The 22,466-nt window shown below is 46.5% G+C and overlaps 1 protein-coding gene across 1 annotated transcript in view; it reads right to left on the reverse strand.

Moving 5' to 3' along the window:
• CUX1 (cut like homeobox 1) overlaps positions 1-22,466 on the reverse strand; it is a 338,228-nt gene that overhangs the window by 10,792 nt on the left and 304,970 nt on the right. Inside the window, exons 15-18 of the mRNA XM_056865494.1 lie at positions 6,892-7,028; positions 5,737-5,803; positions 3,020-3,132; positions 1,056-1,172 (exon numbers count right to left, since the gene is read on the reverse strand). Of these exons, the coding sequence (XP_056721472.1) occupies positions 1,056-1,172; positions 3,020-3,132; positions 5,737-5,803; positions 6,892-7,028 (434 nt within the window). The remainder of the gene's footprint in view (positions 1-1,055; positions 1,173-3,019; positions 3,133-5,736; positions 5,804-6,891; positions 7,029-22,466) is intronic.

The following is a 22,466-nucleotide window of genomic DNA, read 5'->3' on the forward strand; positions in this document are numbered from 1 at the left end:
AGTACTTGAAGGGCTGTCATATAGAGGATGGTGCCGAGTTGTTTTCTGTTGCCCCAGAAGGTCGGACCAGAACCAACGGGTTGAAATTAAATCAAGAGTTTCCATCTAGACATTAGGAAGAATTTTCTAACAGTGAGAGCGGTTCCTCAGAGGATGCCGCTCTCAGGATGCCCCCCCCCAACACACACACACAGCATCGCACCGGCAGGAGGGAGACCCAAAGCAGACTGGCTGCCCCTCTTCAGAAGAGTGATGGGAGTTTTGGCTTGGATTTGTTACTCTCAGGATGCCCCCCCCAACACACACACACATAGGATAGCACCGGCTGAAGGGAGAGCCAGAGCAGACTGGCTGCCCCTCTTCAGAAGGGTGATGGGAGTTTTGGCTTGGATTTGCCGCTCTCAGGTTGCCCCCCCCAACACACACACACAGGCTCACACTGGCAGGGAAAGCATGCGTAGGATGGAAAACAATGGAGGGGGCGCCACAAACTAGGGCTGTTGAAAAAAAATTCGGTATAGTTCGGCTTCGGCAAAATTCGGCCCGTTTTTATTCGGGCCGTGCCGAAGTCCGAACTCCCCCGCTTCAGATCCTCGGAAATTTGGGGGGATCCGGAGTTCTGGGGAAAAGTCGGCCCCCCGCGCTCCTTCAGGGGGATTCCCTGAAGGCGCGCGGGGGGCCCTTTAAACAGATCTCCCCCTCCAGGGAGCTTCTCTGGAGGCGCGCGGGGGGGTGCCTCCCGTCCAGGAGGCGCAGATCTGTTTGAAGACCCTCCGCGCGCCTCCAGGGATCTATTTAAATAGATCCTCCAGGGATCTATTTAAAGCAAAATCCACCGTGAAAAATACCCCCCTGATTCCATTAGGAGGGCCTCACTGTGAAACCACTTACAACTTTAAAGCCCAAACGAGCCTGAGTAAACACATGGTATTTCCATACACTGTCTCACAAACAGGCAGAACTGCTCCATGGGTACTTGCAGGACCCTTGGCCACAGCAAGGGTCCCACCAATGGTCTCCCAACCTGGCCCTCCCGGGGATGCTCGCGCACTCACCCGGCCAGGGTAGCTCTGCAGGAACTTGATCTTCTCATACAGTTTGATGTTGTCAGCTCTCAGGTTGTCCAGCTCACTCTGCAAAGCCTGCATAGTATGCTGCATCAGGCGGTTCTCCTATCGTGGAATAAAAATAATAATTTTTAAAGGCTGCAGTCCAAGCTGGAGGCTTTGCATATGAACACAGCCTGATTCGGCCTACGGCAGCTTTCTGTAAAACTGTTCTGTGCAGTTGGGTATTGCATCTGGTGAGAAAGAGGGAAGATTAAAAAACGACAACACATTTGTATCGGGAGCCCCTCCCTCAGCTCCCAAATCTGAAGGCTCAGGCTGATCTCAGGACACCAGTCCAAGTGGAACTCCGCTGGGTGCAAGAAACATGATAGTCCCACGTCTAGATTCATGCCCCCCTTGTTTAAAATCTCATTTTGCTTGTTCGGTGTTTTGACATCATCAAATGATACGTTTCTGCACCCTGGGGTTGCCAACCTCCAGGTGGTAGCGGGAGATCTCCTGCTATTACAAGTGGTCTTCAGGCAGCAGAGATCAGTTCACATGGAGAAAATGGCTGCTTTGGAAAGTGGACTCTATGTCATTATACCCCACTGAAGTCCTTCCCCTTCCCAAGCCCAGTCCTCCTCAGGCTCCCCCCCCCCCTCAAATCTCCATGTATTTCTCAACCTGGACCTGGCTACCAGCGGTCATAAAAGGAGGTACTAAAATTTCTTTTGGAACATTGACCCCTAGTGGTCCCTTTCTGCTCAACCAGTTTATAATGTTAATTTATTGCAGTTGAGGTACATTTTCGTGGAATTCGTGTTTTGTATTGAAGACATTTCAAAGGTTGCAAAGTTTGCTCCAAAAGAACAATATTCCCCTATGAAATTGTTGCCACCAGACTGGGAGGGTTCCCCAAGGCCCTCCCGGTGGTGCCAACCTCCCGGTGGTGCCTGGAGAATTCCTGGGATTACAACTGATCTCCAGGTGTCAGAGATCAGTTCACCAGGAGAAAATGGCTGCTTTGGAAGGTGGACTCTATGTCATTATACCCTATTGAACAGCCTCCTCTTCCCAAGCCCCGCCCTCCTTAGGCTCCACCCCCAAAATCTCCAGGTATTTCCCAACCTGGACTTGGCTACCCTACTGCACCCCCTTTCAGCCAACACCATAGAGGAAGGGTAGGAAAATACACGGCACAACAGCACTGAGTTATACTTCATATTCTGGATGGGATAACGGGGGTAAACTTGACACAGGGTTGCCATTTTCAGCAGCAGCCACCTGCCTCTTCCTTGACACTTCTAGTTCCACCCAAAGACTTGCTATGGACATGTTCTCTTGCGCTCCTAACTTAGGTTCCGCAGCACCTAGTTATAAATTGGTAGGTGGTGTCCCAATGAACAGCAAACATCTTTTCCACTGGACATCCTCCCCCCTCCCCGAGAGAAGCCTGTCTTTATGATTCCACAGCTGTGCACACCGCTGCCAGCCTCAAGAACCAATGGGGAACGGAACAAATTCCAGCGTCCTCCTTCTGCGTTTCTGGTAGGGAGATTCAAAAAGATCCCATATTCAGAAGGATTAGGTTCATGCCCAATGGGGGAGGTAAAAACTACAGAGCACACGCTTTTGAGATGTTCCTATTACAAGGAGGCCAGATTAAAATATCTTCAGTCAGTGTTAGATGGTCTCCTTGACGAATCCGATGCGGCTAAATTGGAATATCTGTTGTCCGATGAAAATCACTGGGTATCCCGACAAGTAGCTAAACTCTGTCTTGGGATATGTAAGATGCGGGGAAATGAAACTAAAGTTGATGCAGAGCCTTGAACCCGTTTGACTAGTTCAAATGATCATGTTGTTACTCTTCAATGACCGCAATAAATTATCTGAGTCTGAATCCTAGTGTCCTGCAAGTCGAGCACCTCATGTCTGGAACTCCCCGTTGTTCTGATGAACCTTACCGCTTCCAGCTCATGGTTCCTGGTTCGGAAGCGTTCCCTCTGGCTGGAGATGATGGACAGAAGGGAGTCCATCTGGCCCTCTGGGATTGGGATGCTTGGTGATGGGGGATACCCTAGGAAATAAATTGTGGGCAATGAATTTCTGATGAGAGAACGTTTTTTTTAAGCATCTGAGGGAAGCGAACAAAGGAAATGTTTATGCTCCTTATAGGATATCCCAGTTCAACACCAGACATGCAAATTAAGAAGAAGAGTTGGTTTTTATATGCCGACGTTCTTTACCCCTTAAGGGAGAATCAAACCGGCTTACAATCACCTTCCCTTCCCCTCCCCACAACAGACACCCTGTGAGGTAGGTGGGGCTGAGAGAGAGTGACTAGCCCAAGGTCCCCCAGCTGGCTTCATGTGGAGGAGTGGGGAAACACATCCAGTTCACCAGATTAGCCTCCACCGCTCATGTGGCGGAGTGGGGAATCAAACCCTGTTCTCCAGATCAGAGTTCACCGCTCCAAACTGCCACTCTTAACCACTACACCACGCTGGCTTTAGAAGCTTTTACTCCAATCTTAATCCCAAAATAGTTTCTGTTCTACTCCAACCCCCCATTGTGATTGTGGCAATTTGATAAACCATCACCTGTAATCTCCCTCATTCCAATTTACCCAGGGTCACGTATCCTGACTGACAAAAGTTATTTTATTTAGTTCACATCCGGACTTTCACATCCAAGGATGTCTCAAAGATGGCTTATAAGAACATTAAAAAAACACAAAGCAGTTAACTTAAAAAAAAATTTTTAAACAAAAATTAGAGTGTGTTTAAAAATAAAGTTTAACTCTTAAAAATTGAAAATAATAGATAACCGCAGAACAAATGCCAAAATGTACTGGGTGTGTGTAAAGTGCCGTCAAGTCGCAGCCGACTTATGGTGACCGCTTTTTTGGGGGGGTTTCATGGCAAGAGACTAACAGAGGTGGTTTGCCAGTGCCTTCCTCTGCACAGCAACCCTGGTATTCCTTGGTGGTCTCCCATCCAAATACTAACCAGGGCTGACCCTGCTTAGCTTCTGAGATCTGACGAGATCAGGCTAGCCTGGGCCATCCAGGTCAGGGCCCAAAATGTACTACAGGTTGAGTATACTTATCCGGCCATGCGATATCTGGACTGACCCAAAAACCAGACTTTTTGAGCTGGCATGCAGGCATTACAGACCCTCAGCAGCATGCCAATTTGCTTTCCAATGATTCAATGTACACAAAATTATTAAAAATATTGTTTAAAATTACACTGAGGGTATGTGTAGAAAGTCTATATAAAACATATATAAAACATAAAAGAATTTCTTGTTTAGACTTGGGTCCCATCCCCAAGATACCTCATTATGTATATGCAAATATTCCCAAATGCGGAAAGATCTGCAATACGGACCACTTCTGGTCCCAAGAAGTCTGAATAAGGAATACTCAACCTTTATAAATGAAAACCATATGCAAAGCAATCCTTCAAAGGCCCCCAGACACATCAGTGGTCTTCTGGAGGCCATTTTAGAGGCCGCTAGGGTTGCCAACCTCCAGATAGTAGCTGGAGATCTGCTATTACAAGTGATCTCCAGCCAATAGAGATCAGTTCCCCAGGAGAAAATGGCTGCTTTGGCAATTGGACTCTATGGCATTGAAGTCCCTCCCCTCCCCAAACCCCGTCCTCCTCAAGCTCCGACCCCAAAACCTCCCACAAGTGGTGAAGATGGACCAGGCAACCCTAGAGGCCCCTCCGTCCTTGGATGGCACCAGATATCTCATGGCCTAGGCCAGGGGTCTGCAAACTGTGGCTCCCGAGCCCATGCGGCTCTTTGGCCCGTTGAGTGCGGCTCTCCGAACTTGGTTCGGAGCCCTTCTCTCGCGCCCGCTCACACCGGCAGCCGGCTGCGGAGCCGGCACGCCTGAGAGAGAGCGAGCGAGCGCGAGAGAGCAGGCGAGCGGGTGCGCTGTCTCCCCCCCCCCCGCCATGGAGAATGGCCAGGTCCCCCTTTCCCTTGCCCTCAATGGTTGGGAGGCTAAAGCCTCCCCTCCCCTCTAGCCGCGCGATTGCTGGGTGGGCGGCTCGGCGGTTTCTGCCCCCCCCGCCTATCAGCTGTTGGGCGGGGCGGGCTTCCTTTGGTAGACCTGGCCTCCTGCTGAGTCCCATTGGGAGGCCATGTCTACCCACTGGCTTTCTTGACGGTAGACCTGGACTCCGAGGAGGGGAAAAAGTCCCCCTTCAGAGGCCAGGTCTACCCATTGGCTTCTATTGGTCTCTGGAAGCCAGGTCTACTGCCAAGAAAGCCAATGGGTAGACCTGGCCTCCCAATGGGACTCAGCCAGAGGCCAGGTCTACCAATAGGCTTTTATGGCGGTAGACCAGGCCTCCAGATGAGGACTTGGACGGGGAGGGGGAAATGGCAGGGACTTACAATTTAATTTTTATCAATAAATAAGATCACTATTAAGTATGATATCAAGTTTTATTCAGTGTACCTATAGTTTAATTAAGACTTAAAACTTTAATTAAAGTTTATTAAGTTAATAAACAGTGTACCTACCTCTATAGTTTAAGTTTAAGGAATTTGGCTCTCAAAAGAAATCTCAATCGTTGTACTGTTGATATTTGGCTCTTTTGACTAATGAGTTTGCCGACCCCTAGGCAATCTTAACAGACTCACTGTGCTACTGGAATCTTACCATAGAAAAGGGCTGTTGCTTCTTTAATAGGGTCGGGAATCTTCTCCAGGTTCTGAATGGCAGCACCCTGTAGAAAGGAAAAAGCTGGACCATGGGGATGTGGGAGACACAGGGCTGCCGCCAAAACTGGTAGCCCTGTGTCATCTCTGTGTGGGGCATTTACAGTCATGTCATCTTTCTTTAAAGGCACATGGCTCCTTTTCAGTAAGCCAGTTAGTGAATCTGGTTTCCTTCAACTTTACTGTCCCCTAAAACGCTCACAGCGCTCATGCGTGCCCTCCATTTTTTTCTCCGGCTGCTCAGTTGACTGAATGTAAGAAATGGACGGCGAGAGGTTGCCCATCACATGTAGGCACATGATAAGTCGACCCCCAATGCTGTGAGGCAGGGGTCCCCAACCTTTTTGAGCCTGCAGGCACATTTGGAATTCTGACACGGCATGGTGGGCGCAGCAACAAAATGGCGGCCACAAAATGGCTGCCTCAAGAGGCGGAGCCAGCAAAATGACTGCCACAGAATAACTTCAGTAACGCAGTGCAGGTTCTCGTGCTGTGGTGGCAGCTGCAGCCAAAGCAACGTTAAAAAAAATCAGCACAGCCAATCAGATCTCCAATAGTCAATGAGAAGCTTTGCTGGGCAAAAGCTCTACCTGGCCCCACGCATTTCTTAAAAGCACTTTGTGGGCATCAGAAAAGGTGTTGACCGGCATCATGCTGGGGACCCCTGCTTTGAGTAGACAACATATATTTAAGTATATGGAATATTGACATCATAAATGAACAACAAGTTTCACTTTTGGGTGTTTAACAATGATAAATTCACTAGATTGGCAAATAGCCTTCCTAACCTTCCATAACCTTGTTTGTCTACTAACCTCAGCGCTAGGAATGAATATGTCAGAGGTAGGGTTGCCAATCTCCAGGTGGTGGCTGGTGACCTCTTGCTATTACAACTGATCTCCATGCGATAGAGATCAGTTCACCTGGAGAAAATGGCCGCTTTGGCAATTGGACTCTATGGCATTGAAGCGCCTCCCCTCTCCAAGCCCCACCCTCCTTAGGCTCCACCCCAAAAACCTCCCGCAACCCTAGTCAGAGGCTCTCAGCCTTGGGCTCCCCCGAGGTCACCTGGCTAGCATCTTCTCGAGGGACTCACCTCAGCATCCGGGCGGTGCATCGCAGACAGGGACTGGATGGTGCTGACGTCACGCTCCAGTCTTGCAATCAGCTCTTTCTGGTCAGTGACAGTGGAGACGGCTTCGGTGAACTGGATCTGCAACTCTGCACAGCGTCCTAGGGAGACCGGGGGAGGAGACAAGCAAGGAGCATTTATAGGAGCCAGCATGGGATAGCAATCGGGGATGCCAGCCTCCAGGTGGGACCCGGGGACCCCCCTGGAATTACAGCTCAGCTCCAGGCTACAGAGATCAGCTCACCTGGAGAAAATGGATGCTTTACAGGGTAGGGTTTAGGGCATCGTACCTCACTGAGGTCCCTGTTTCCCCAGGCTCCCCCCCCAAATCTCCAGGAGTTCCCCAACCTGGAGCTGGCAACCCTAATAGCAATGGAGGGCCTTACGCCTTGCAGTGAAACGTCCGTATAAAAACAAATCACACACATTCATCTCAATGGAGATCCAGAAATGGGGACGGCAGGTCTTTTAAAAAGGGCAACAAGGAAGGGCATATTCAATAGACGCAATACCATAACCTTAGGGTTGCCAACCACCAGGTAGTTGGGAGAAAATAAGTACCAACACAACGTAAATGCAACCTAAGTTTAGTACAGTGAAAAAGTGCACAGTGAACAAACAACAAACATTACAAGCAGGAAAAATACATGGCTCTCAAAGAGTCTCACGGAATCGTCAACAATCTTCACTGAAGTTCTTACTAAAGTCCAAAAGGCTTCAACAAGCAAAGTCCATCAGAAGGACGGTGGAAAAAAACGGATAGTGTGAAACGCAGTCCGGATTAACTTTAACGTTTTCACCGCCGCGCAAGCGGCTTCATCAGCACACCGTTCATCAGCCTTGTCTCCCGATATTAGAACGGTGTGCTGATGAAGCCGCTTGCGCGGCGGTGAAAACATTAAAGTTAATCCGGACTGCGTTTCACACTATCCGTTTTTTTCCACCGTCCTTCTGATGGACTTTGCTTGTTGAAGCCTTTTGGACTTTAGTAAGAACTTCAGTGAAGATTGTTGAAGATTCCGTGAGACTCTTTGAGAGCCATGTATTTTTCCTGCTTGTAATGTTTGTTGTTTGTTCACTGTGCACTTTTTCACTGTACTAAACTTAGGTTGCATTTACGTTGTGTTGGTACTTATTTTCTCCCAAATTCCATTAGTACCAAGTGCCTCTTTTCTCCAACCACCAGGTAGTAGCTGGAGACCTCCTGCTATTACAACTGATCTCCAGCCGATAGAGATCAGTTCCCACGGAGAAAATGGCCGCTTTGGTGTCCCATACTAAAGGTCTAGGGTTGCCAATCTCCAGGTTCTAGCTGGAGACCTCCTGCTATTACAACTGATCTCCAATAAGAGATAAGAGATCAGTTCCCCTGGAGAAAATGGCCGCTTTAGCAATTGGACTCTATGGCATTGAAGTCCCTCCCCTCCCCAAACCTCGCCCTCCTCAGGATCCAGCCTAAAAACCTCCCACCGGTGGTGAAGAAGGGCCTGGCAACCCTATATTCCCTTGTGATTTTGCTTTGTATAAACTGTGCTGTTGAAAACTGGACTCAAATCTCAGGCAGAGAGAGATTTTCTAGCCTTGTTCCTGAAGATCTTTAAACTGAGTACACAAGGGACCGAAGGCCAAGGCGTACGAAGCAGGGGCTTGATCCGTGCAGTTACGGGCCCTCCCTGAGCAACTCTCGGGCACCGTCAGACCCAACAGAGCGCCAAAGTGATTAAGGGCACTTTCACACATCCCGAATAATGCACTTTCAATCCACTTTCAATGCACTTTAACGGTCATTTGCAAGTGGATCTTACCGTTTCACACAGTCAAATGCAGCTGCAAAGTACATTGAACGTGGATTGAAAGTGCATTATTCAGGATGTGTGAAAGCACAACCTAGTCATTGGAGTGCCCTGAGAACTCTTATCCGGCCCACGAGTCAGTTGAGGCAAGTACTCCCACTCTCGATCTGGGTCTGTGCGTTTATTCACACTACAGTGTGATATAATGCTAGAATTGGGGCATGAGAGCAGGGAGGGAACGGAACCATAAAGATAGTGGAATTATTAAGCATTGTTTTTTCTACAATATAATTGCAGCCCTGCTGGATTAAGCCAAAAGCCCACCTTTGGGGACAATCGATGCCCCCAGAAAGCTGACAAGCAGCACATGAAGGCAACAGCCCCCTAGCAACTGGTATTCAGAGCTACACTGCATCTGAACCTGGAGGTTCCACTGAACCATCATGGCTGACAGCAACCAAAAGGCACTTTCCTCCTCCATGAATTAGTCTAATCCCCTTTTAAGTGCTAGCTAGAAGTAGGGCTGCCAGGTCAAACCTCTCCTCCGGCGGCAGGCTATGGGTGAGGTCGGGATTCCAGTTTACAACCGGAAGTGCTGCCTCGCAAGGGGCCTTATACCTCTTGGTTTGAGCATGTGTGCACATTTGCCCGCCGACCCTCAGGCGGTCGACGGGCAGAAGGGCGAATTGCCGAGGGTTTGCCCGCCACCACTGGGCACCTGGCAACCCTCGCTAGAAGCCATGGCTACATCCTGTGGCATCGAGTTCCACAAGTTAATCGTGCGCTGTGTGAAAGAAGTGCTTCACCAGATATACCTTGAACCAGCCCCTAAATTCTAGTATCATAGTGAGGGAAGAAGAAAAAAATCTCGCCCCCCATTTCGTATAATTTTAGAAATTTCCACTGTGCCCCCTCCTCCATTATGTTTTGAAGAGATGGAATGACTTTATAATGGGATGACATCTACTGATATCACTCTTGCGTAGGTTTAATGCTAACATGGGAACGGTAAACTTGATTTCTGACACTTCTGGTTTTCGCTAGCCAAGGGCAAGAGAAGCCGTAGAAGATGTGAGTGATGGAACTCGCATACTTCTGAAATGTTCCATTCCCTCCTGAAGTGAGTGCTGAGAAATGAAATGCCTTATTAAGCCCCTCGGAATAGCAGTGGCAAGTTGGATGGGCTGAATTGTGGGCAGCCGTGGTCCACCGCTTGCCTGCCATTGGCTTACCCGCTGCCTCCCATTTTTCTTGTGCACCCCCTACTCTCTCTTCTATCCTTGCTGAAGAAAGACAACTCTAGAGATGATTATTTTAATCCTCCCAAGCTTTGGAGTTGCTGTAGAATGGTGGTTACAAAAAGCAGAAGGTGTGGCTTAGGTGGCTATCTTGGCTCAGATGAAGACTCAACAAGTGACTGTTTCCCCTCAGCTGTGTTCATCTGTGGTAAGGAATGAGACCAACCTACCTTCCGGGGTTGTAATGGGTGAATAAGATAATATACACGAAGCATTCAAAGCATGCAGAAAACCTTCCTGTCAGAGAAACGGGGCGGAAAATTTCCCCAAACCAAAAAATTTCCGATCCCGACGGAAGTTGGTTTCAGGTAGCCGGCTCAAGGTTGGCTCAGCCTTCCATCCTTCCGAGGTCAGTAAAATGAGTACCCAGCTTGCTGGGGGTCAAGGGAAGATGACTGGGGAAGGCACTGGCAAGCCACCCCGTAAACAGAGTCTTCCTAGTAAATGTCGGGATGTGACGTCACCCCATGGGTCAGGAATGACCCAGTGCTTATAAGTTTCCCAGAGTCAAAGTTCCCCTAGTCCGATTAGTCTTATTTGGAGGGCAACAGGTTACATAAGTTTAGTCTCCCCGGGTTATCAAACGTTTGCTGCTTTTTGAGTCCAGGCAGGCCACAAGAAAGACAACCCCACGCGTTCGTGTGTTTGTATAAAAGATATTTACTTCAATTATCACACCTAGGGTGCTAGTGAATAATAATACATCAGGTGAGTTTCCGTACAGTGATATTGCTTCTCCGTATCATAGAGGGTCTGTTGTAGAGTGCCGAGAACAAACATTGCATGGCTAAAAACAAGACAGAAGGAAACGCCGTCTCCGCAAGCAGAGAGGGAGCTCCCCCCTCTCCGCCACTGCCAGCCATATAAAAAACTTTTTTTTTTAATAAACTTTTGAACAAGAAATAAAATGTTACAAAGGATGAAAAAGCACAGCAACACAACGTGGGCTTCTCAAAGCTACTTGTACGAAAAAAATGACACTTTCTTTTTGGTCAATTGGATCTTTGTGAGGATATTCCTTTAAAATCGGTGATTGTGAATATAACAAACGAGCTCTAAAAACATCTAAGACTTAGTGCGTTACAGGAAAATAATAATAATATAATATATTTATATATATATATATATAAAATACTGCTAAAAATGTTGGACACCACAAATACACGGGGGTAAAATGGAGCTTATTCTTTTTTTCTTTTTTTTAAAGAAAAATGTTCTCAGGAAAAAAATACACCTTTTTTTTGTTTTGTTTCTCGAGTTTATTTTTTTGTGCTGTGTTAGTAGTCAGGGCAAGTCCAAAGGCTAGCCCGATATAATGGCAAGTAGTTATTGCACAAATGCAAACGAACAATTATTATTATTTTTTTTTAAAGTAAATTTCTTAAGAGCGCAACCCGACGGGAAGATTTCTTGCACAAGCAAGGCTGAGATGGACGGAGGCTGCACAGAGGCACAATAGTGTGTTGTGGGGCTTCTTACCCATTTCAACAGAGGTTGTGCAGGAGAACTTCTTGGTGGATTGCGCCCTTCATTTTTTTTAAGAAAAAAAAGAGAAAGAGAAGAAAAGGGAACATGAGGGAAGCAAACAAAAGTCACCATTTACTTTGGATTTTAACGTCCAAATTCACACACGTGACGTTCTTGGAGCGTTTCTTTTCTTTTTTTGTTTTCAGAGGGTGGAACACACAGTGCCCCTTTGGCTGGGAAAAGAGCGAGCAGAAAACAGCTTTTCGACATCAGAAATGCATAGACTATTTGCAGAAAATAATAATAATAATATGAAAACAAAGTCTTTACCCAAGTTTTCCCCTCACCATTTTAGAAGTAGATCCTCCTCCTTACCTGCCGCCCCCCTGCCACCTCAATTCAAACTACCCCAGAAAAATGAAAGTAAAAAGATATTTTTTGGGGGGGGGGAGATATGTGGTTGGTTTTTCTGCTCTGGAAAATTGGGCACACAGCGCAGGGCGACTCCGTGTTACCCTACGGAAATAAGTGAAATTTTTCAGGCGAACATCCCTGCTTGACTCTCATGGATTTTAGTCAGACTTGTGTAGCAGAAGCCCCAGTGGATTGCACCTAACGAAACTCAAAGTCTTGAAGCAGGCCGTTCGTTCCCAAGAAGCAGTGTGAAAGCCCGTGTCTGACTCGTGGAAAGAGATGTCTCCCTACAAGCATCTTAGCATCCTGGCACATCTGTTCTGTGGATGCCTCCTAACAGCTGGGTCCAAACCTTTCATCTTGTACAGAAATGGCACTGCGTAAAGGAGTACCCCCCATTTTTTTTGCATAAGTACTGCCTGTTTCTCAAAGTTTTACCTTGCTACACGATGTTTCCACACTGTAAATCTCGAGCGCCCCCTTTTTTGTGCGGAGTGTCTCACGTCTGTTTCCGTTTACTAAAAACTGTCCCACCTTCCCGATATGCAGAGAATAAAAAGGTTCCTAGAAAGATGTCCTGCCCTGAGAACCAGCTTTGCCATGAAACAAGATGGGGTAGCCAGCATGTTCTGAGCTACCATTGAAGGATCACAAATTGTCAGCTACCTGGTTTATTAAAGGGTGGGTCCAACGATATCCTTCAACAAGACAGAAATTTCGATTTCCTACCTCAGGGACTAAAGTATCTCGAATTGCCCTCACTCTTGGCAAAATCCGGATGTTTCTTCCAAGGGCTCAGAGACAGTGGTATTAATACTCACAGCCCTAAAAATGGGTCGAAACACAAAGACTTTGCAAACCAACCGGTTATGCGAGTTGTTTCCACTTGGGTCCAAATCTCAAGCTTTCGAAGTGGGCGGCCGTTTTTTCTTTTCCGTTTTGGAAATGCTATCTCAACAGGGGTGAGATCAAGCATCTGTAAGCCATCAAAACCAGGACGTGGGCAGCGGTGATGCAAAAATTATTTAAATTGGAATTTCAGCCCTCCCCAGGGAGGGTGTGTGTGTCAGGTAAAGCCATTTTACGGATTGGTACAGCACACAGGGCTTTGCTGAGCCAGCAGAGACAAAGTGCAAAATCTTGTGTTTGCTTTTAATTTTTAAGGAAAACTAGCGTGAGGCATGTTTTATGTTTCCAGACCGCCCACAGATGTTATCATGTAATGGGCATTTTTCAGAGGAAATACCCAGGAAAAAGGCCGTACAATTTCAATCAGGAGAAAACAAAACCCACAGGTTTAAGAGGAACCATGCAGGAAAACAGACATCTCCCCACCCCGGGTACAAACTAGTGTTGAGATCGCAATGCACTTTGGGTAAGGGGCAAATGCTTCTTCATGGACCCAATCCACAGGCTCAAGGAGGCTTAAGTTACTTTGCTATCTTTGTGTCTCCTGAATTTTCCATTCCCCCCCTTGCAACAGGGCCCTTCTAAACCCTCAAGGCAGAATCTTCGGAAATAAAACCATTTTATACACGTTTACAAAGAACACACGATAGGCAATGGAATGATATAGATCTCAAGCAACCAGCCTGCTGCGTGCCAAGCCACGCAACCGACTATCTGGCATGACTTTCCAGTCAGCACGCCCCACGACGTATGCCTAAAAGTGACTTAGAAAACAGTCATGTGTGCCTGGATGTTTTAGTCTTACACAGGAAGCTCTGGAAAGCACTTGGGAAAATAATAATCTCCATTACAAACAAGAGAGGCTCACATTTTGTGCAAGTTTTTACGATGAAATGACGAGAGAGACGGGATGCATTCAATTAAATGCGTCGCGGCCTAGTGCAGTTGATGATAACTGAAGAGATGCGAGCAGAACCTTCCAAGTTGTTTTTAAACAAGTCCCAGTTAGACTGGAATGAACTTATTGCGAGTCTCCAATCCAAAAGACCAAGAAGCTGAAACGGATGCGTCCATGCCTACTAATGCCTGCAGAGAAGTTAGCTACAGAGAACTACCTTTTCGGGGTGTTCAAACCAGCAATATTTTAAGGGACAATTTGCACCCTTGCATTAATTCAGCAGTGACTACATCTACCTTGCCTGAGTAGGTTGTAATAAAAGAACCATTACAGGAACATTATCGGGGATGGAACTTCTGTAACATATGGTAACAGTACCAAAAATGGAGGAAAGGTTATTAAATTAGATACTGGTGAATGACCACCTCAGCTGATGGTATCCGGGGCTTCCATATTCAATAACACACAGATTTAGAGAGCATCCACAGTCCTAAAGGCAAGGTGAGGGGTGACCACAGCGATTACCGCAAATGGGACTTTAACTAGGGCGAGGGCACAACCACGTGGCAGGGCATGGAGGGGTCATTTGTACAATCCTGCCACATGGTGTGCAGAATCTTACCACACTTGTGCACCAGATCAGACACCTGAGGATACAGGAATGATGCGATCCTCCTCAGCGGGAGACAGGATGACAGAGACATCATAATGAGCAAAGTGATATGTACCCCCCTTGGAAAACGGGTTGTACTTATCCACCATGTGTTGCTAGTGCTGAACAAATTCCAAAATCCTGCCAACTAAAAGGAGCCCCAAGTAAACCCTTTAGACAGCCTGAATCCTCTCAATTTATTACTGATGACTTTAAAGCTCAACATAGACTAATTTCTCTCCCCCCCCACAATAAAAATTTCTCTATTGCACAAAGACTTCAAATGCTTTGAAATATTATAAGCCCCCAACAAACTGGGATATATACTTTTGGGCTCCACCACTGGATGGACCTGTGGTTGAGTTTTGGAAACACACACTTGCACCATGACCTTATCCTCTGACGGATACCCAAATCCAGGTCACATGTGCTTTAACATGACCCCGAAAACAAGGAAAGAAAGCTCCCACCACCTTCCAATCAGAGAAAGCTCAATAGCCAAGTCTGTGAAAGACGCCAACACCCAAGCCTGTTGCAATGTGTAGAACTCTCACTTCACACAAAGGCAAGCAAAAACGTGACTTTCGTCTAAAGACTCTTGACATCTAAAATATAGACCTGCATCTTGGAGACGGATCAAAAACAGAGCAGTAAGAACAGTCAATGCAGATGATTTGCTGGATGACATACAACCCATCATGTGGATTTACATGGAGTCAGACTATGTAGCTCAGAACTGCTTACTATAGCTGGCAGCAGCTCTCCAGGGTCTCAGGCAGAGAAGGATATTTTCCGCAGCCTAAGGTTCTTGAACTAACCCAGGGACTTTCTGCATACAGAGCAGGCGCTTTACCACTGAGACGTGGCTCCTCTCCTCTTCTAGTACTTTACTATTGGAGTATGTACTGCATGGACTTTACTATTGGACTATGCACTGTGTGGACAATTTGGAGGTGACTCAGATATTCAGAAACACATGAAGCTAATTAAGTTACTCATTTTTTTTTCTTTTGGTAAGGGGGGAGGAATAATTTATTTTTTCCCCAAAGACAGTAAATCAATTTATTTATTTCGATTTGTTTCCCGCCCTCTACCCTGGCCGAGAAATAAATGAAAAGGAATTTTCATTTACAAATCATTTAAAGCTGGGTTGGTGGTGAATCCTACTACCTCTAGACTCCTGTTCCATTGAGCAGAGTCTATAGTCTCCCTCCAACGTAAGTGTCTCTTCTGTTGGAGGAAAGGGCATGGAAGTTGGAGGCCGCCATCTTGGAGAAGGGTTGGATCCACCCCAATATCCTGTCACTTATATATAATCTTGGCTCCAAAAAACAAAGGGCAGGAAATCCAATCAAGCATCACCCCATGTCATTTTCAGCGGTTGCTGAATGTAAGGGTCACCGATATTACACATCAGATTGCAATTTGCAACCTTTCAGGACAGGAAGCCTTGCTTTTCCCACAGCTCTAGTTCTCATATTGGACTTCTACAATGGAGATAAATATGGGCTGAGCCCTCCTATCCAGAGCACACTGTGCACTCATGAACGCCAGGAGTCCTTTAGCAAGTTCCCCATTCCGCTCAATAAAAAGACATCTCCGCATGTCCACCAGCCTTTTGTACGTGTGGTTTTGTTGGCGAATGGGGAAACCTGCTCTGGCAACAACTCAGGGTTGGGGGGGGGAATGCATGCACATGTGAACTGCACATAGCTTACTGGCAGGGAGCTTGGCGTGTTAAGGAATAACTGGATTGGGGTAATCGGAGATTAAAAAGGCATGGCAGCCCTGCAGACGATGCGTGCAACAGTCCTGCTGTAACAAGTGCACATAATTCCTAGATGCCTGCTCAAGAAGGGAAGGGCTTTTCAGCTTTAATCAACTACAAGCATGTTGGAGGAAGGAAAGAAACGAAGGAAGACCAAGATTTAATGCTTATTTTATGGGTATGCCCATAAGGGATTAATTCCAGTAACCAGATCTTTTTGTGTCTTTCCTAAGAAGGTGAGTATGGATTCATTATTGTTTTGTGCTTGCTTGGGACATTTGAGTTAAGAAAGATCCCCCTGAGGAAGCTAAAGCGAAACGCATAGGGGCAATTTAATTATTAAATATTAAATTCTTTTCCTTGGCACCAACTGCTGTTTTTGTCCCCCACCCCTGACTTCGTTTGGTTTGGTTTGGCCATTACTGGAACTATAGCAAAAAGGGGAGGTTCAGTGTGTTTGGGGGGAGCGGGACAGTGAGCCCCTTTCCATTATATGGTGTATTCATTATTTCAGAAATTATTTTTCTTTTGTTCATGGGATTGTACATGGGATGGGGGTCGTGTGCACAGGGGCAAGGGTGTTTCATGTTGGTTTCAGGCCTGGAAAAATATTTTTTATTTTAATATTTGTATCTCGCCTCTCAACCTGACGGTTTTCATCCCGGTTGATACTATTTCAGTGAAGTTAAGAACGATACGTCTGAAGCAGAGAGACATATAACAATAGCAATAAAATTTAGCAGTGTTATGTCCCCTGATTCAAAATACAAACGTTAAGCGGTGCAGATTACCATGAATCTTATTTGCAGATGAAAGGGGAAATTCTGATCACTACCACTGGAAGGCAAGCTTCATCCCTCTGGGTGGGCATTTTGAGTCTACTGTGTTACCGTAATCAGAAATTAAAAACTAAGTGTGAAAGTTTGCCCTTCCTTCGGACAGGTGGTAACTTTTGTCTGGGTGGGCAGCTGTAGAATTGCAGAGTTAATCACGATAACAACGGCAAAGACTCAGCAGTACCTTAAAGAATAAGTGGCCTCTTGGGGGGAAAGTTTTTGCAGGCTCCAAGGTATTTTGTCGGATGTGGGACTGTGCGAAAACTGATGCTACTACCCTCCATCTGCTCGTCTACAAAAGCCACAAAAATGTTGTTCAGTTCGTCCTTTGGCAGTTTGGTCGCAAGGCAGAAAACGTGGGTAGAACCAACAAGGTGGGCCAGTGCTACAGCTAGAGACTCCGGGAACCACCAAATAGATCTGGTCATTTCCCACTCCTAGGCCAATCTAGTCAAGGGACCTGATTGGTAGGCAGGGTATGCTGATCTCCCCTATTGCTTGGCGAGCTATTGCTTAAAGGCTGTGCAAAACTTTCCAACCATCGATGGTCCTTCTACAAGCATGAATGGAAAATGTGGGCGAGATGGTAATCATGCACTCTTGGGCTTAACGGGTGGTCAGCGAGTCTGACTGAGGGCAAAGGGTAAGATTTGGGATCGGCTGTTGGCTGATTTCAAAGAAAACTGGCCACGTTTTGAATCTGAAATGGTTTTAAATGGGAAACAAAATTTGAGCTTTGCAAGGCTTTCGGACAAGTTGTTGGGCCACTGAATAACATTAATTCTCTATCCTTTCAGAGGCAAAGGAGTGAGTCTGTGCAACCAAAGTTTATTACTTTTTGCTTGAAGTCAACAGTCAAGTTACTCTGCTGTAAACAGACACATTATTGCTTTGAAAACTATGAAAAAATGTGAATAAACCCTATAAATGTGTATAAATCCAACCTAGAGCCCCCAGCGCAAACACATGGAGATCCTCCACGCAAGGAATTTCCTCTCTCCCTCTTTCAACCGAAGCCCTTTTGCTCATGATTCTGTTTTTGCAATAGGAAGTCGATATGTAAATATCTCAGGATGTGAAATCTAGCAGAGCTCTAAGAACTGCAAAATTATGAGTTCATAAAAGCTGTTTAAAACCCTATTTAATGGATTCCATTTATGAATTGTATCACATTACCAATTACTGCATGCCTTGGGTGATACTTAAGCATGGCTCTCTAAGATGTGAGGGCAAAATTCGAGAAAACCCTTTAGTGTGTCAGCTACTGGGCTCAGGGAGGGCACTGAATCTCCTCTTCAGTAGTCTACCTTGTGTTCAGCTCGCAAACTGCCACCACCCAACCCACTTCAGAGTGCATTTTGGTGACTCTTAACTCTCAACCAGAAAATGGTGAAGTGCTTTTGCAACTGCACCACAGTGTGTTTGATACGAGCCCAGTAGTCCATGCCAAGTCTGAACAAGAGCAAATGGGCTGGAGAAAGGAAACTTCAGCTGGGGGGGGGGATTGCTGGCCTAATAAGAACTGGCAGAAACCAGTGAATCTGCGGATTCAGACAGCTGAGTGAGGTAAACATTCCTCCTCCTGAGGCATGTTGGATCAGCTATTGCCGGGAGTGTCCACAAATAGGTATTATACGGTAACGGTCTCAGTCCTGCAAAAAACACAGTTGTGTATGTATCATCAATCAAGGAATGGGAGAAAAAAAACTTGGAATGGCGTTATTATGCTGTTAACTTCTTATCATCACCAGGAAGGGAAATTTGATTCTGATGTTAAGATTTTGGAAAAATGATGTGTGCATATATATTTTTTAGCGGGGGAGAGGAATAAGTGGAAACTGAAAGCAAATACATCAGGACAATTGAAACACTTTTTTAAACCATTGCTTTTAAGAACTGGGAAGGGTAAAAAAAAAACCTACCAGATTGTTTCGACGCACAAGAACTTTTTTTAAAAAAGCAACAACAAAGAAGACCTTCACAACTTGTGCAACATGAAAGTGGGCGGCACCACCAATTGTGAACATTCACAACTAAAACAGCGAATCAGGAGAGAAAAAGCAGTTGCCTGATACAGTGGAGAGAGCAGCCGCTGATTCTAGTCACCGCTGGATACCGTGCACTATTGCGGGGTGTAGCAAACTTTTGTTTCTCCGAAAGCTAATCTTGGGGGTGGAAGGAAACCTCCAGTCATCTCTGGTCTACCACTGAGGAAGCAGATCTACTTCCTGGTCTAAACAAGACTGCTTACTGCTTGATGTGGGGTGGTGGGCGCTTACTGAGCATGGCAATGGCTTCCTGATGGGGAGCCCAGAAGATCCTCAACGGTGGAGCTGGTTGTCTTCAAAGGATTCACCTGAGGATGCGGCTGCAGATGAGGATGGGTTGATCAGAAACTGCCCGGGACCTTTCCCGGAACATTCAGCTTTTGTCAACGTAATCTCCTCACCCGCCAGTGACTTAGCACTTTTTGCTCGTGGATATGAGAAAAACACAAACATGGATTTATTCAAATGGTCCAAACTGAAAGACCCCCAGCACCTGGGGGAGGGGAACAATGCATTCATATTGAATTTTATTAACATTATTTACTGAATTAAATAGCTTTAAAAATATGAGACTATGTTTACTTTAGATTTTTGCTGCTTGATATTATCAAACGTTGCACTCCTGAAGTCCCCTGAGGGTCCTCTGCTGGGAGTTTCCATCGCTCCCACCCCGGTAATGTGTTTGCCCCCTTTTTGTTTCACATTACTACCGGGTAGGGGCAGGGGTCCCATTTCCACAGCTGGCTGAAATGTGGAATTGGGAACGCAAAAGATCCAATGAAAAGAATTTGCTCAGAGGCTAACCCACGCTTGCTTGCGGCCCTTCCAGAAAGACGGCCAAACGTATATTGTCAAAGTCGTACAAACAACTAATTATTGCTCAGGAAGCATCTAACTCTGCCTCAGTGGAGACCCCTGGTTACATCCTGTTGATGACATCGAAGCAAGACTGACCGAGAAGAAAACACCCAAGCCCAGAAATATGCGCCTTAGCTCAACACTGGGAATGGAAGTGTGCACATGATATCAGGATGGTGGCCAACAGCTGCCAAGCAAGATTCTTCCATTGTCAAAAACTGGGTCCGTACACCCCTCTATGATTGCTATCCATGATTTTGGTTCCCTCAATCCCACCCCCCCACCCCGGTTTCTCAGCTGCCTAAAGTCCCTTCTTTACACTAGGAACATGAGGTATGGAAGACGGAAGCATTTGGAATTCACCGAGGGCTGCAATACTAGGAGACAGCATGCATTTAAAAAAAAAGATTGAGTGTGGTATGGTGGTTAAGAGCGCTGGGCTAGGATCCGCGTTCAAATCTCTATACTGCCATGGTGCTTGCTGGTTGACCTCGGACCAGTCTGACACTCTCTCTCTCGGCTTAACCAAACTCACAGTGTTGAAATTAGGATAAAAATAAATATTATGTTGCCCTGAGGTCTCTGCAGAAAGGGTGAGATAAAAATATTCTGGATGGTTCTCGCTCTCTTAAGTCTTTTGGGCCCTAATCTACTTTAACGTTAAGAACTTCCCTTTCAAGCTGGCGATTAGTGCGTTCTCTCACCCATTCTTTGTTTTCTCGTTCGGAAGCCTTGAAATGAGGAAAGTTCTTAAATACCAGGTGGTTCATTGCATAGATTTCTGGAGCACTTGGGGCTTCCTGACAGCACAGAATGCAGAATCACAGTTGCGTCTTTGAGATTCAGCTCAGTCTAGAACCACCGGCCGGCTTTTGCTTTGTTTGGCAGTTAAGAGGTCAGGATTCTAGCAATTCTTCCCTGAAGCGTTCTGTCAGCGACGAATGGACGAACTGACCTAAGTTTTTAAAAAGCAAGAATTGTTTCGCGCACAGCCATGCCACTCCTTCTTAGTTTAAGCTTGTTTTTCACATCCGCTTATTGCTGCCTCCTTTTAGGTGGGCCGGCTCCAACCTGATCATTAACTATTATTTATGTCCGGCCAAGCAGCAAAATATCTTTATCCAGGAATTGTCGGCAGAAGCGGCCTTCTGCGAAAGTGCATCCCTAGCTGCCTCTTCTGGGATGTGTCCAAGGCCTTCCTGGGTACAGCTAGCCTAGGTCTGCACTGCAACCCGGGTAGTGTCCTCAGTTGGGGGTCAACGGGTTGGGTTTTGCATGGGAAAACCCAGTCCCAGAATAGTGCCCAACGCCCCACAATGTTCCCCGGAACATCCACACAGGCATGATGAGGAGAGTTGCCTTTGTCAAAGCACACGGCTTAAAACAGGAGAGCCACGCTGATCATCCACATTGCAACGTCCTTCCCAGAGAATAATTTATTTGCAATTAGCAAGGCAGCCCGAAAAAAACAAGAAGCAAGAAGGCAGTGGTGTAAACATGCCCTGAGTCGGCGGCCCTCTGCTGCAAAGGGATTCAGGATGCAATCCCCACACATGTACTCTGAGGACTCAGCAGCACCTTAAACTCAGCGGGACTTCCTCCAAACTTGTACAGGAACACGCGGGACCTTATTTAGGCGCTCATTCTCAGGAATGTAGCTTGAGAACTTGCAACAGCTGCTCTCGCTAGCCGAGAACGGTGCGGCTCAGAAGCCAGAGTTAGTCCAAACCAACTTCGGATCTTACGTTTGATGTCCTGGTTTGTTGGATTGCCTGCATTCAGATGACACAGCCAACTGGGGTTTGGGTCAAGTCACAGTTCGTCAGAATGTCTGAATGCAGACTCAAGCATAGCAGGTCTGGAACACCTTTCCTAAGCAGTCGCCTCTCGCAGGAAGGAGCGTCGATAGCTAAGCTGGCTGTTTTGACTACAAAGTGAAGCCATGGGGGATATATTTCATTTAATTAAACCTCTTGTTTCACGTTTTGAGAAGGATAGTGCAGGAAGTGGTGTAAATACAGCGTACAAAGCGTACAAAGACCCTGATAAGAAGAGAAGTCAACAAAACCCGAAGGAACTATGTACTGTTCGGGTCTGGAATTTCTGGTCTTCAGGAGACCCTTTCTGCATTGGTTCTTCTACCAACAAACCGCTACTTATCTGCCATGGAAAACCTGTGCGCTACAGAGGATTTGGGGCCACAGTTGGGGGTGTCCTGGCACTCCTTTCATATGGGACACTGGCGAAGTCTATGGGATCTGACCATTGACCTGTGCAAAGTGGGATCGTGAATCCTAGAACGCGCCCCACTCTCTCCTGTGACCTCACGCTGAAGGGGTCTGGCAGGAGCTCCCCTTCCTGGGAGGCTCGCAACAGAAAACAAGATAAATGGCCAGCAGGTTGCTCTGGATAAAGGATACTACTTCACAACAAGTCAGACTATTAGTCTGTTTAGCCCAAATGACTGGCAGCAACTCACCAGGCGGAAAAAGCATCTTTCCCCAACACCTGTAGCCAGACATGTTTGTAACTAGAGATAGCAAGGACTGAATCTTGGATGCAGAGTGTGTGCTCTACCACTAAAGTATGGCCCCTTCC

The sequence above is a fragment of the Euleptes europaea genome, chromosome 19, assembly GCF_029931775.1.
Source record: "Euleptes europaea isolate rEulEur1 chromosome 19, rEulEur1.hap1, whole genome shotgun sequence".
Taxonomy (NCBI): Eukaryota; Metazoa; Chordata; class Lepidosauria; order Squamata; family Sphaerodactylidae; genus Euleptes; species Euleptes europaea.